General features: G+C 37.3%; 1 protein-coding gene across 1 annotated transcript in view; it reads right to left on the reverse strand.

The window, feature by feature from the left end:
* The window catches only part of AP1G1 (adaptor related protein complex 1 subunit gamma 1), an 81,015-nt gene that overhangs the window by 26,244 nt on the left and 39,763 nt on the right, over positions 1-15,008 (reverse strand). Inside the window, exons 4-9 of the mRNA XM_004273232.3 lie at positions 10,157-10,298; positions 8,139-8,235; positions 6,887-6,963; positions 3,292-3,387; positions 2,749-2,829; positions 2,450-2,548 (exon numbers count right to left, since the gene is read on the reverse strand). Coding sequence (XP_004273280.1) covers positions 2,450-2,548; positions 2,749-2,829; positions 3,292-3,387; positions 6,887-6,963; positions 8,139-8,235; positions 10,157-10,298 — 592 coding nt within the window. The remainder of the gene's footprint in view (positions 1-2,449; positions 2,549-2,748; positions 2,830-3,291; positions 3,388-6,886; positions 6,964-8,138; positions 8,236-10,156; positions 10,299-15,008) is intronic.

Raw genomic sequence — 15,008 nt, forward strand, 5'->3', positions numbered from 1 at the left:
TTATTTAATGAGGAAAAAATGAGGGAAATAGAACGGTATCATTAGAACACCACCCTAATAACTGTTGCAGACAAGATCCTCTGATGGGTACTGAAATGGTAGGTAAAAGTCTGAGGAGAACAGAATATCTGCATAGTGTCAAAGTGTTTCCTCCAAAATATTATAATTACAAAGGGGGAAAAAAACAATTATACAGTGGAGAGACACCACCTTAACCAAAAGATCAAGCTTAATATCACCAGTAATGAGACAAACAGCAGGTACCTCCTGATATGAAGCTGAGAAGGGCACACCACTTCTGTGGTAGTCTTGCCAAAAAAGCATAACCTCAAACTAATTATAAGAATGTATCGGGGGCTTCCCCTGGTGGTGCAGTGGTTGAGAGTCCGTCTGCCGATGCAGGGGACACGGGTTCGTGCCCCGGTCCGGGAAGATCCCACATGCCGCGAAACGGCTGGGCCCATGAGCCATGGCGGCTGAGCCTGCGCGTCCGGAGCCTGTGCTCCGCAACGGGAGAGGCCACAGCAGTGAGAGGCCCACGTACCGCAAAAAAAAAAAAAGAATGTATCGGGGTGGGGGGACTTCCCTGGTGGCACAGTGGTTAGGAATCCGCCTGCCAATACAGGGGACACGGGTTCGAGCCTTGGTCCAGGAAGATCTCACATGCTGCAGAGCAACTAAGTCCATTTGCCACAACTACTGAGCCTGCGCTCTAGAGCCCGCAAGCCACAACTACTGAGCCCGTGTGCCGCAACTACTGAAGCCCCGTGCCTAGAGATCGTGCTCCAAACAAGAGAAGCCACTGCAATGAGAAGCCTGCTTACCGCAACAAAGAGTAGCCCCTGCTCGCCGCAACTAGAGAAAGCCCGCATACAGCAACAAAGACCCAAAGCAGCCAAAAAATAAATTTAGAAAAAATTTTTAAAAAAAGAATATATCAGGGACTTCCCTGGTGGCGCAGTGGTTAAGACTCCATGCTCCCAGTGCAGGGGGCCCGGGTTCAATCCCTGATCAGAGAACTGGATCCCACACGCATGCCACAACTAAGAGTTCGCATGCCACAACCAAGGAGCCCGCATGCCACAACTAAGACCTGGCACAACCAAATAAATAAATAAATATTAAAAAAAAAAAGAATATATCAGACAGAGCCAAATTGAGGGACATTCTACAAAGTAACTGATCAGTACTCTTCAAAAGTGTCAAAGTCACAAAAATGAAGGAAAGACGAAGGAAATGTCATAGATTAGAGGAGACTAAGGAGACATGACAATAGATTCAATGTGGGATCAAGGATTAGTCATCAGTAGAAAAACTGGTGAAATCTGAATAAAGTCTGTAATATGGTTAATGGTACTGAACCAATATTAACTTCTTAGTTTTGATAATTATACTACAGTTATACAAGATGCTAACATTAGGGGAAGCTGAGCGAATGGTAATATTGGACTCTGAACTATTTTTGCAACTTTTGTGTAAGTCTAAAATTATTTTAAATAAAAAGTTTTTAAAAGTGGGATAGACAAGAAATACACATGTACAGACACATTTAAATATGGATAAAATATCTCCAAAAAAAAGTACATTAGAAAATGGTGAGAGTAGCATTAACACATTTACACTACCAAATGTAAAACAGATAGCTAGTGGGAAGCAGCTGCATCAGCTTGGTGCTTTGTGACCAGCTAGAGGGGTGGAGTAGGGAGGGTGGGAGGGAGACACAAGAGGGAGGGTATATATGTATACATATAGCTGATTCACATTGTTAAACAGCAGAAACTAACACCATATTGTAAAGCAATTATACTCCAATAAAGATGTTTAAAAAAAAAAGAAAAGAAAATGGTAACCGTATTTCCCACTAGAAAAATTGAGAGTCTACACATGAAAGCTACAGACAGACATCTTCCTCCCTGCATACCTTTTGTACTGTTTGAATTCTTTTACTTTGTGTTTATTTCTCAAATAAAAATTTAGAGAAATGAATTAACTCAAATATCATCTTATTTGAAGTGATTGAGCCCAACTCAAATCATGGCTTTAAAAAAAGCTCATTCAGAAATGCTTCCTTGGGACTTCCCTGGCAGTCCAGTGGTTAAGATTCCCCGCTTCCAATGCAGGGGACATGGGTTCGATCCCTAGTCGGGGAACTAAGATCTCATATGCCACATGGTGTGGTCAAAAAAGAAAAAAAAAAAGAGAAAGAAAGAAAATTTTCCTTCACTTAACATTATCTATGTGTCTAACCATACCTAAGCTCTTCCAATTTCTATTATAATCAATATTAAGCCTTCAGTGGAGAAAATGATACTTCAGATACCAAAAAAAAGCACTATACATTCTGCATCATTCTTTACTAAAGTTAATTTCCAAACGGAATTCATTTCCAAAATCCAAGTCAATTATTTTAAATAAAATGTTTAGAGAAGAAAAGATTAAAAAGACTTACTCGCAGTCCACTCTCTGACTTAATATCCATGATAGTCAAAACCGTTTCATAAAGAATAGCATTTCCTACATTTTTACTAGTCTCCGTATTAGTGGCAACCTGAAAAGACACAGAGGGTGTTACAAAAGTGACAAAACAATGCTTCCAAAAAATATCCAGAGGTAACAGGAGACATTTTGTGACTGATTACAGCCACCAATTAGAAAACACAAATAAAAACTGCTCCATATACTCAAAATCATTCTACTCCTTGCTTTACTAAAATGAGTGTTTACTTAAATGCAAGTTTAAGTACTCACCTGTGCTAATATATCATTCATAGCTTCACTTGAGTCATCATCATTTCGTCCTAAAATTCTTAATAACCGCAAAATTCGTACCTAATGTGCAAAATATGACAAATGTCAACAAATTCCGCCTGGCACAAAGGAACTTTGCTTGATATGAAATTCAAATAACTTAAATGAAGTCTTAGATCCCAACAGAAATGGTAAAATTCAAACAGAAGAAATTTAAACATTATCTTTAGAGAAGTTATATATGGTTCTATGTCTTAATGAAGTTATTAGACAACCCACACTTTGACACTTCACAGCCAAAGGTTACCACCACCTGCAGAGCTGTATTATATTGGTAAATCAAGTTTCCATGTAGTATATGATTTGACTATTACAACTATAATTTTATCCTATTAATCTCATACAGAATTGTGTCACTATTCATTTGTTAATGTAATTAGTTTAATCAATTAACTACCAAATCTCTACCCAACACAAACATAAGAGGAAGGAAAAATCTATTCCAAAATATATCATCTATCCAAAACTTTCTTTCGACCTCACCTGCAAAAAGGGGTCACTGATCCCAGAAACATCATGTTCTGGTGAATATCCGGACATGATGAGGTTCTTTAGAATACGAACTAACTGGGGCACAAGCTGGGGGGAAGAGAGATGCATCAAAAAACAGTGAACATCAAAGAATTTCTCATGAATAGGCAGGTAATTTGACTTAGCAAAAGGATGCAAGGGTCTGAGTCCAAGCAAATTCTACTGATACAATATACTAGTATACTGTTGATGTTTGATAAATATAACTTAGGAGTATTCTGGCCAAGAACTCAAGAAGGAATATCTGAATTAAAAACAAACCAGATATTTTTACTCCAGAGTTATACATGCAAAGGTACTATAAATAACAGTAGGTTAGAAAGCCTCTGAGAACGAAGTAAAACAGGTACCTATGGGGCATATTGCATTTCTACTTCTATAGGACTTGACACACCAAGGTTGCACAAATATATTCAGTTTTTAATACATTCAACACATGTGGATATAAAATGTTATCACACCCAAAATACTGGTGATTTTATTAAAATTATAGTCTTAAAACAAACTATCTCAAATAGAGAAAAAAATTCTCCCCTCTAGTTATATCCTTTTCCAACAAACAACAGGGAATACAAAAGCCTCCAACACTGACTAAGTGGAAAAGACACATGAAAAATTGTATCCTTCACTTTAGGAAGACAGCAAGGCCATGAATAATGTCCTTTTCCTATTCTTAACTCATATGACACAATTTTAGGTAAAATTTAATTTCAGCACCTAATTATTCATTTGTTGCCTGTCTTATCTCACTGATGAAACTATACATTCCTTATGGTCAGAATGCCTTTTTCTTTTTACTCTGTCCATTAGACTGACTGACAGCACATAGTAGAGGCAATTTTACTCCCAAGCTGAACTTAAAAATGCTTTAAATATTATCATTCATTTCAAACTCTGTTGATCAATCATTTAAGGTTAAAACCCTATTCCAAAATGTTTGCCACAATAAGAACATTTCCAGTCTCAAACTACAAACTCAATTTAGCTATATAAACAATTCTAATCACCTAACATTAAGAAGTGTCCAAAGCGAACTGAATCCTATCTCTTTTGGAGGCAGTCAAAACAGCCCCAACTTTGCTGCAACTCAATTATTTTTTTCTCATCGTATTTGGATTCCTCCCTACTCTCCAATTCTAAAAGGGGATCAAGACTGAAACAAAAGCCAAGCTCTGCCCAAGGTACACACTCAAAACATTTACAACACTAAGTCTGTTGCTAAATACAAGACAACATAATCTGTGGGAATTTAAATAAGTTTGGCCGTAACACTTCAATTAAGCACTTCATAAGTCACCTAAACAAAAATCTAATTTGGACAATTCCAAGATTAAAACAAATCTAAGCTATAATGACCTGTAAATTCTAAACAGAATCCTCATTAACTCTGTCAACTGTGGACAGATTCATATTAGAGGTCAGAATAATATAACTGTATAAACTGCTTTAAAATGTAATAAAACCGGGATCATCTAATTACCAAGCTCTGCACAAAAAGTAGTTCGTCTTGCATACTTCCCAATGGTCTCCTTTTTTGTACTATCCATATCCTCAATTACTTTTTAAAATCTGGTTTCTGGGGACTTCCCTGGTGGTCCAGTGGTAAGGAACCTGCCTTCCAATGCAGGGAACACAGGTTCGATCCCTGGTCAGGGAACTAAGATCCTTCATGCCGCAGGGCACCTAAGCCTGTGCCACAACTACTGAGCTCACGTGCCTCAATGAGAGAGCCCGCATGCCACAAACTACAGAGCCCATGCAGCCTGGAGCCCGCGTGCCACAACTAGAGAGAGAAAAACCCGCACACCACAACTAGAGAGAAGCCCATGCACCACAATGAAGAGACAGCGCACCACAAAGAAAGATCCCACGTGCCACAACTAAGACCTGACGCAGCCCAAAAAAATTAATTATTTTTTTTAAAAAATCTGGTTTCTGTCTCAGAGAAGTCCTTTTTCCTTCAGCTACTAAACTCACACCACATAAGAGCACCCCGGGACAAAAAGCACAAATGTCTAAGTGTTCTGCATACAAATTCCTGGAACCCAGCTTTATTTTTCTGACAAAAATGCAAGTTACTAAAACTGATGACAAGACAAACAAAATAAAATGACAAAGGGAAAGGCTGCAGCCATGAAAATCAGTTGATGCCCACCCACTCTACCTCAAAAAACTTTTAATATTCCAAAACTTCAAGGCAAGATTGAGGGCAAGTAAGGGGGAAATTAAAGCTCTAAGACTGAACTGAAAGTTCAGAAGTACGTACGGAGCTTTTTAAAGCATGGGGTTACCCACACGGCTCTAAAATATCTGCTTCAAGAAGAAGCAGTGTTTGGTGTCAAGGATCCAAACTGATCTGGAACTGCCATCACCAATGGGAAACTGCTCAAAGTTTCTCAAGTGAAGACAAAGGAAAGGCAGAGAAGGAGGCTTACAAATCAGGAAAGGCTGCAACTGAAATCCAAGGCTGACTTTGGAGTCAGGAGTTTAAGTGACAAGACAAAACCTGGACTAGGAAGTTAGCCAAAAATGCTAGGACAAATAACATAGTATTAAGCACAACTTCAGCATTAGTATATTTTTAAAAGCCACATTTGTGGATGGATACACAAAAGCCACTAAGGACCTAATGCCAGCATGCACCATCTAAAAGAGGGTTAATTCTTACCTTTTCATTCTAACATACAGCAGGATTCCAAACAGACAACAGGAACAAAACATACAAAGCAAGCATTAGGGACAGATACGGGCCTCATACTATTTTATAATAATTTAATCAATACATGAACATCTAAGGGGGCAAAAAAGCCTCCCAAAAAAGAGCTGCTATTAGAGCTTCATTAGATCTAAAGTACAAAGTAAGCCCAATTTATGGAGTGATCAGCACCCTATAAAAGGAACTGAAATGCATGTAATTACCCAAAGAACAGTCTTTCTCTGAGTCCTCCTTACTAGTCCCTTCTAAACATAAGTGGAGAAAAAAATTTCCACTTTAGAATGCTCTAAGAAAGGGAGGGGGACTTAAGAAAGCTAGAGACTTCCATCACTGTAGTCACCACAGCGTAAAATGAATAGTGCGGGACCCTATGTTAGGTAAAAGTAATGTCAAATTTCAGTTTGCAGTTTTCACCTTTAAAAAAAAAAATTACCTGCCTTAAACTACATACACACACACACACACACACACACACACACACACACACACACACACACACACACACACACACACTCTTCCTGTGTGTAATTTGACCTCAGGCTACATTTCCTAACTTCAATGTGAAAACAGCAGATAAAGCACGTGAGAGACTGGTGTGTCTGCCAACAATGAGAGAAGACTTCTATTATGAAAGGGAAAACACTGCACTATTGCCAGTTCTTATATGCCTAAATCTGGCTTCCAGCCCTACCACACAGCAGGGCTGTTTAAGTCCTTTATTCAGCTCCACAGCTTTCTTTCAAAAGAAAATTCATAGGTGAGAAAATCATGTACTTTTCAGGAAAGCCATTTTCAATCAAGAAAGGCTTAGATATACAGAATGGCACCTACCTTTCTGAAATGTGCAAGCATGTCTGGGCTTCGCTCACACATTTCTGTGAGGAGGACTACAGAAGTGTGAAGGACACCTGAAAGAAAAGAACCAATGAAAACTAATAATGAGGCTATATTATTCAACTTCATAGTACAGGGCTCTGAGTTTTGAAGGTCAATTCCAAAAGGATAGCTGCTATTTTTGTTTTTTAATCTCTCAAAGAATCTAAGCATTGAGGTGAATACAAAGAAGGTATTAATAGATACCTGCTGATTTAATACTGGTGATGTCAATCAAAACAGAATATTCTAAAGTTATATGACCAAAATAATTGCTAAAAATGAGAACCAATACACGTCTCTACATTTGAGAATATCCATAAAGACATGCTCCTAGTCAATATAAACTGGACATCACCTGCTCCAAGCTTAATAAGCTCTTAGCTGAGTTTTGATAGATATTTCAAGAAGAAAAATCTTACCAAGATTTTAAATTTCCAGATAAAATATACGAAAAACCCAAGGTAGTTGTGAATGACAAAGTAAATTTGCTTTGTCAAGAGTGAGTGAAAAGAATCACACCATACTTTTCACTAAATAATAAATAAGTACCCTAAACATTCATTTGTTCAACAAGTATATTTTGAGTCTTCTAGGCACAGGACTGCATTAATCAAATTAAATACACGTTAACATTTTTTCTCTTAGCATTTAGGACACAAGAATTTTCTTCACTCAGAACTTGTTTCACTGACTTCAAAATAAGAATAAAATGCTCGGTAAAGAACTGCCACATTTCATTTAATTTCTCTCAAGCTTTATAAAAATATATCTGGGTAACCATTACAAATTCCTGTTACAAGTAACCTAAAAGTAGTTTCACAACTCTTACACTACTATGGCAAAGCAATAAAAAAATAACTTTTTCTTCTATTATAAAATAGCCAGGAAATCAAAGGGTTTTACACATGAAAATCAAGGCTAGGATCATTTGTAATTACACTATTACTTAATATAGTATTTTTAATATAGTAAAAGAGGACCAGAAATGAAAAACAACAAGCTTACTGTAAAGGAATCAATCTCTAATTACAAAAACTAGGATATGGGAGTAGAAGAGAGATTCAACCCATTAGCCCTTCCTGGAAAAGTGTCCAAGCACAGTAGAAAGGTGAGTCTACTGCATGAGACAGAAGGCCAACACTGCCTGAAGCCTGTTCTCTTTCCCCTTCTCCCTCAGTACTTCATGAGTGCATCTAAATCACATTACCATGGTTCTTTTCATTCAATAAATTTTTTGTTGCTGGTAAGAACATCTCCATAAGTTCAGGAACCTTCCTGATGACATGAACAGCACAAAGTGCTGCCTATAAAAAACATAAAAAGGACAAAAGAAGATTTATTTCAATTAAGTCAGGACAACCAATCTTATAAACAATAAAACCTTATCAACTAGTTCACCTACATGAAAAAAGAAAGGACTTAGGTATCAGATTTATTATTTATCATTATCAGACTTATTAGTTATTAACTGGTTAGGGCTTTCCAACTTATACTTACTGCATTAACGAGAACTTCTAACTCACCTGTCTCTTCGGTCATATATTACCAAATAAGTGGACAAAAGCTTTCTCGACTAGACCATGGTTAAACACAAACTTATCAAACATGCTAAACATAATTTATGTGGAGTTTTGCAAAGTAAAAAATAAAGACTTCCATCTGTGATAATCATTCTTCTGAGTAAAAAGACCAAAAGGTTTTATAAAAACATTATGCAATTGAAAGATATATATACTGCAGATGCTTTAAATCTGCTGCTGCTTTTAATAATAGCTATACTTTCCCCAATTCACTCTCTACTGAAATCAAGAAAATCATTTGAAAGTTACTTAGGATCTTAGTTAAACGCCTCTCAGTTAGCTAGCCTCTACTGAAGAAACTTGTTCACAGGAAAGAAAGGCATTCAAAGACTGATTTTGGTTAAACGCCCCCACCCCTGGCAAAAGGAACCATAACTACTATTTGTTGGAATTGAATAACATAAAAGTTTAGATACATTAACAAGAAAAGATTTCAATTATACCCCAATAAAGATGTTTAAAAAAAAAAAAAAAAAAGAAAAGATTTCAGCTAATTCTTCTCATGCTACAGTGGGGGGAAACATTTTTTTTCCTAATCTGTAGGAATTATTTTATTTAATAATTATTAATCTTTATTAATATTTATTTAATCTTTCTGAACAAGAGCAGCCCACACATTTTTTAAGAGAAAAGACTGGCTTTGGTCTATAGCCATCATTAACAGTACATGTTCCTGGAAAACAGCTTGGCCCTTTCAACAGCTTTGTCTCACACCATTAATACAGAGGCACAATAAACGCCAACCAGACGATATTATGTGACTCACTTCTAAAGTCCTAAATTTTACCCTTTGTTTATGAAGGTTTTAGGATTCAAGCACAATAATAACAAAATGTTTATATCAACAAATAAAAGCAAATAAGTGAATAAGATCACTGTCTTCCATCACTATTCCATTTAGATATATCAGTTTTAGGAAGTATGTTCTAAATCATTCCCTAATAATTATCTAGGTCCCCATGGAACTGCACTTCCAAGATTCAAAGGCCCTAATACAAAGACATGGGCACTAAAATAAATTTGTAAAGATCTGTTCATTATCACTTTGTTTAATACTGTTTAGAATCAGGTAACTTAGGAAGTAATTAGGTATGCCATCTAGGGTCCAATAACATTTGCTTGTTTATAAATCATTTCCTTGAAAAATGACAAATTAAGAGAATTAAAGTGTTCACAATCACTTATTAATTGGAGAGTTAAATAGCAATAAAAAAAAAAAAAAATCACCTCCGGGCTTCCCTGGTGGCGCAGTGGTTGAGAGTCCGCCTGCCGATGCAGGGGACACGGGTTCGTGCCCCGGTCCAGGAAGATCCCACATGCCGCGGAGCGGCTAGGCCTGTGAGCCATGGCCACTGAGCCTGTGAGTCCGGAGCCTGTGCTCCGCAACGGGAGAGGCCACAACAGTGAGAGGCCCGCGTACCACAAAAAAAAAAAAAAAAAAAAAAAAATCACCTCCAAAATTAGTATAAAAAAAGATTTTGATTTATAAACAACTGATTCATATATAATCATTTAAAATACATTTACTGCACAGGGAAAGATAAGTTATGTTATCATTTGAGCTTTCAAATATGAATAATCTGCCTTCTCATCTCCGTAATACTGCCTAATCCAAATGCATACATTCGGTTTCATTGAAAGTTACCTTTTTTCTTAAGTAAGAGTTGGAGGTTTTCAGGAGTTTCTCTACCTCTCCTGCAAGATCTCTGCACATCTCTGAGGAGCCCATGCAGCCGAGGGTACAAAGTGCTAGCCCCTGTACATATTGCGTGCTATGATTAAGATCACTGCAAAAGAAAGAAGGTGGCAGAAATGAACATGCCCTGCCTGGTGCTCCCCATGAAGAAGCTTCACAATCTAACGAGGTAGCTCTGAACGATTCATGATTTCTCTAATATGGAAAATATTTATTAGGATTATTTTTGCAAAAAGTGTTTATTCTAACTTTATTACAAATTACAACACAGCAAACTGACTGACATTCTGTTCTACATGCTTGCAACCCAATGTTCCCAAATACCAAAGCAACATAAACTGGACAACATGCTATCTGTTGGATGTTAAAAGACAACTCTCTTTAGGAAACTCAGCAAACCACTGAAAGTAAAAACTAGCAATGACAGAATATGAAGCACAAGTGTATATTTAAAAGATTTTAATATGCTCTATTACTAACTACAAAAAAAAGTAATACAGTAACCAAAACCTTAAAAAAAAATCAGAAAACAATCTCTACTGCTAGAGCATTTAAGATGACTTAAACATCACAACAGAAACACTCTATACTATATACTCTATACTTAAACACTGTATACTCTAAATACTATACCATAAGGTCTCTGATCTTATGATATAGTATTAACCTTGATGTTACATTAATTTTTACACTTTTATTTACTCAAAAGAAGAAAAAATTACTAACTAAAAAGATAGCTAATTAAACCATCATAAACTAAGCTAGATGTTTACAGTGAGGCTCAGTATCTAGTGATACAGATACAAAAAATTCTATTTCTAACAGGCATTGATTACTGTACAAAATTATTTCTAAACCAGCCTGAAGTATACTTTCAGAAAAGCTGAAATATTAAAAGCTTGAACCAGTAAACTCATTTACATATTATAACCAACTCTTACCATTCAGAAGCTGAATTATTGAGTTATGCTACTTCTACCAGCTTTAAGAGCATTTTAAAAATCATTTAGCTCAGTGGTTCTCAAACTGTGATTAAAGAATCTCTGGAAGTCCCCAAGGCTGTTTCAGGGGGTCCACGAAATATAAACTATTTTCACAATACTAACTCATTATTTGTCAGCTTTACTGACACCCGCACTGACAGTGCAAAGGCAATGGTGGGAAAAACTATGGTATGTTAGCACAAATCAGGGCAGAGGCACCAAATAATAGTAGTCACTGAATACACTGCCACACACTTAGAGTGAAAGAAGGGAGGGAGGGAGGGAGTTTCACTTAATACTGCCCATGACAAAGCAGTAAAAATGATTAGTTTTATTATACCTTGACTCTTTTTTTTTTTTTTTAAAGCCACGCCACACGGCTTGCAGGATCTCAGCTCCCTGATCAGGGATTGAACCCGGGCCACTGCAGTGAAAGCCCAGAATCCTAACCACTAGACCACCAGCGAACTCCCATATACCTTGACTCTTGAGTGCACATTTTTTTACATTCTGCGTGACAAAATGGAAAGTATGCATAAAGTACTTCTGATGCATACTGGAGTAAAGTGGCAATCTCAGAGAAAAGCACTTGTGTATTTCTTTCATTTGCAAGCTAAACTACAAACTAGCTACTTTTAAAATGAACATCATTCTTATTTGAAAAATAACTGACAACTATAATTATTAAGATGTGATTATTTGCCAAACATTTTCTTGAAGAAGAGCCAAGTAACCTTGAAGTAACTTCAAGAGCAACAAGTGACAATATTTGTTGCCAATGATAAAATCTAAGCTTTGAAGTGAAAATTAGAATTTTGGAATATTTTTATTGCCACCATGAACCTGACAGTCTATCAATACTCTAAAACTCAGTGAACCAATTTTCTCCAAATGCCTTAAGCATGATGTTTAAAAAGCATGCAAGAGTAAAAGGTTCATTCAAAGTGTAAGACAGACCAATGGGTTTTAATATAACAAAGAACCAAACTTCACTGATATGGTTTCAGACTCCACATTGTAATTAACCCTAAAGAAACTACCACTTATGGAGTTGTGATATACCATCATAGAACATTATCCATAGTTAATCTGAAAGGTTATTAAAGTCCTCTTTCTTTTTTAAACTACATTATCTGTAAAAGGCTAGATCTTCTTCATATACTTAATCAAAACGTAACATAAGAAACTGAATGCAGAAGCCAATATGAGCATCTAGCTTCTAGCTTCCATTAGGTTAGATATTAAAGAGATTTACAAAATTGTAAAATAATGCCATTCTTCTCACTGAAATTGTTCTTGTTCTGAAAAATAGTTTTTCATAAAAAAATTTATTTCTGTTAACATTGTAATGGGTTCATTATTGGTCTTTTTATTTATTGGGGGGGGTTAATTTTAAATGAACTAATAAATGGTTTTAGGCTTCCCTGAAGAACAAAGAAAGGAAAGGAAACAGAAGGTAAAGTGTCAATCAGTCAGATTTGCTATTGTCTACCAATTTGAATATTTAAGATAAAAATTACTGATAAAGTTTAACTTAACTATGGCTTTACCATTTAGTGTCCTAGTTCCCAAGAGTACTTAGTTGACTCTTCAATCATTTTTCAATGATTAAGAATATTTGCATAATGCAAGCTCTTAAAGTATTATATTTAATTTTTAAAGATTTAATTCCAAGATCATTAATGTCAGAGTTTTTCTAGGCCAATGAACAATGAGGTAAACATTCATCATTAAACAGAAAAACTGTTGGTACATATGATGCCGCATAAGCAAAATGCGAAAAACCTCACAAATAAAAAAACTCACTCATTAACAGATTAAAAAAACACACAGGGGACTTCCCCGTGGTCCAGTGGTAAAGAATCCGCCTTCCAGGGTTTCCTTGGTGGCGCAGTGGTTGAGAGTCCGCCTGCCGATGCAGGGGACATGGGTTCATGCCCCGGTCCAGGAAGATCCCACATGCATGGAGTGGCTAGGCCCGTGAGCCATGGCCGCTGAGCCTGCGCGTCCGGAGTCTGTGCTCCGCAAGGGGAGAGGCGACAACAGTGAGAGGGCTGCGTACCGCAAAAAAAAAACAAAAACAAACAAAGAATCCGCCTTCCAATGCAGGGGACGCGGGTTCAATCCCTGGTTGGGGGACTAAGATACCACATGCCACAGGGCAACTAAGCCCATGCACCACAACTACTGAGCTCGCGTGCCTCAATGAGAGAGCCCACGTGCCGCAAACTACACAGCCCAGGCACCCTGGAGCCCATGCACCACAACTAGAGAGAGAAAGAGAGAGAAAACCCATAGGCCACAACTAGAGAAGACCACACGCCACAATGAAGATCCCGCACCACAATGAAAGATCCCACATGCCTCAACGAAGACCCCACGTGCCGCAACTAAGACCCGACGCAGCCAAAAAAATAAAGAAAATAAATTTTTTTTTAAAACTGAATTATCCGAAGTCCTTTAACTGAGCTTAAACTTAAGTGCCAGATCAATTCCCAACTATTATTAGCTCTCTCCTAAATTCACTTGGGGCTTAGCTAGGTCTCATGAAAATTAAACACAAAGATTCCTTATTTGCCTGTATGCCTATTCTTCAATTTTTATCAAGCTACAAACCTATACTTGAGTTTGGTATTAAGTCTCTAATATGAACTTGCTGCTAGGCAGAACTGCCAAATTATCAACATATGATTGAAGGCTTGAATAATAAGGGCACAGAGCATGTAAGAACAAAAATTAAAGAAACTTTCAGAGGCCTGTCCAGAATAAATATGTAAAGTCACATTAAACATCTAAAATGTAACCTCCATGACACCAAGGATTTATGTCCATTTTTTTCATTCTCCATCCCCAAAGTTCATAACACCTCCTGGCATACAACAGGTATACAATAAATATTTGTTGAATAAATGAATCAACTTAGTATTTTCATTATTAATATTTATTACAAGGCCAAAAAGAAGAAGACTCTCCCAAGTTAAGTCACAGAGTCAATGTATTTACATGACACACTCTATATTTACAAGCAATCATAATTCTCATTTTGAAATTTTTCATTATTCATTGGGAAATTTTAAAGTATAATTTTTACCACAGCAAAATACATGAGTTCAGGGTCTTCAAATTGATCACCTATATCCCCCTGATTCTACTTTCTGTCAAATACAGAAATACTATAAATGAAAAAGAAATCTAAAAAAGGAGATTAAACCAACAGACAAACCAAAACCAAATCAAAACAAACCAAAAAGTACCTTTAATCAATATGGCCATCAGAACTTCCATAACTTTCTTTTTTTTTTTTTAAATTTATTTATTTAATTTATTTATTTTTGGCTGCGTTGGGTCTTTTTTGCTGCGCGCGAGCTTTTTCTCTAGTTGGCGGCGAACAGGGGCTACTCTTCATTATGGTGTGTGGGCTTCTCATTGTGGTGGCTTCTCTAGTTGCAGAACATGGGCTCTAGTCACGGGGGCTTCAGCAGTTGTGGCTCGCGGGCTCTAGAGCGCAAGCTCAGTAGTTGCGGTGCACGGGCCTAGTTGCTCCGTGGCATGTGGGATCTTCCCGGACCAGGGCTCGAACCCATGTTCCCTGCACTGGCAGGCGGACTCTTAACCACTGCACCACCAGGGAAACCCTAAAACTTCCATAACTTTCTAAGAGAAATTTATTATAAGAGAGATACTGAGGGGGCTTCCCTGGTGGCACAGTCATTGAGAATCCGCCTGCCAGTGCAGGGGACACGGGTTCGAGCCCTGGTCAGGGAAGATCCCACATGCCACGGAGCAACTAAGCCCGTGCGCCACAACTACTGAGCCTG

The sequence above is a fragment of the Orcinus orca genome, chromosome 20 (genome assembly GCF_937001465.1).
Source record: "Orcinus orca chromosome 20, mOrcOrc1.1, whole genome shotgun sequence".
Lineage (NCBI taxonomy): Eukaryota > Metazoa > Chordata > Mammalia > Artiodactyla > Delphinidae > Orcinus > Orcinus orca.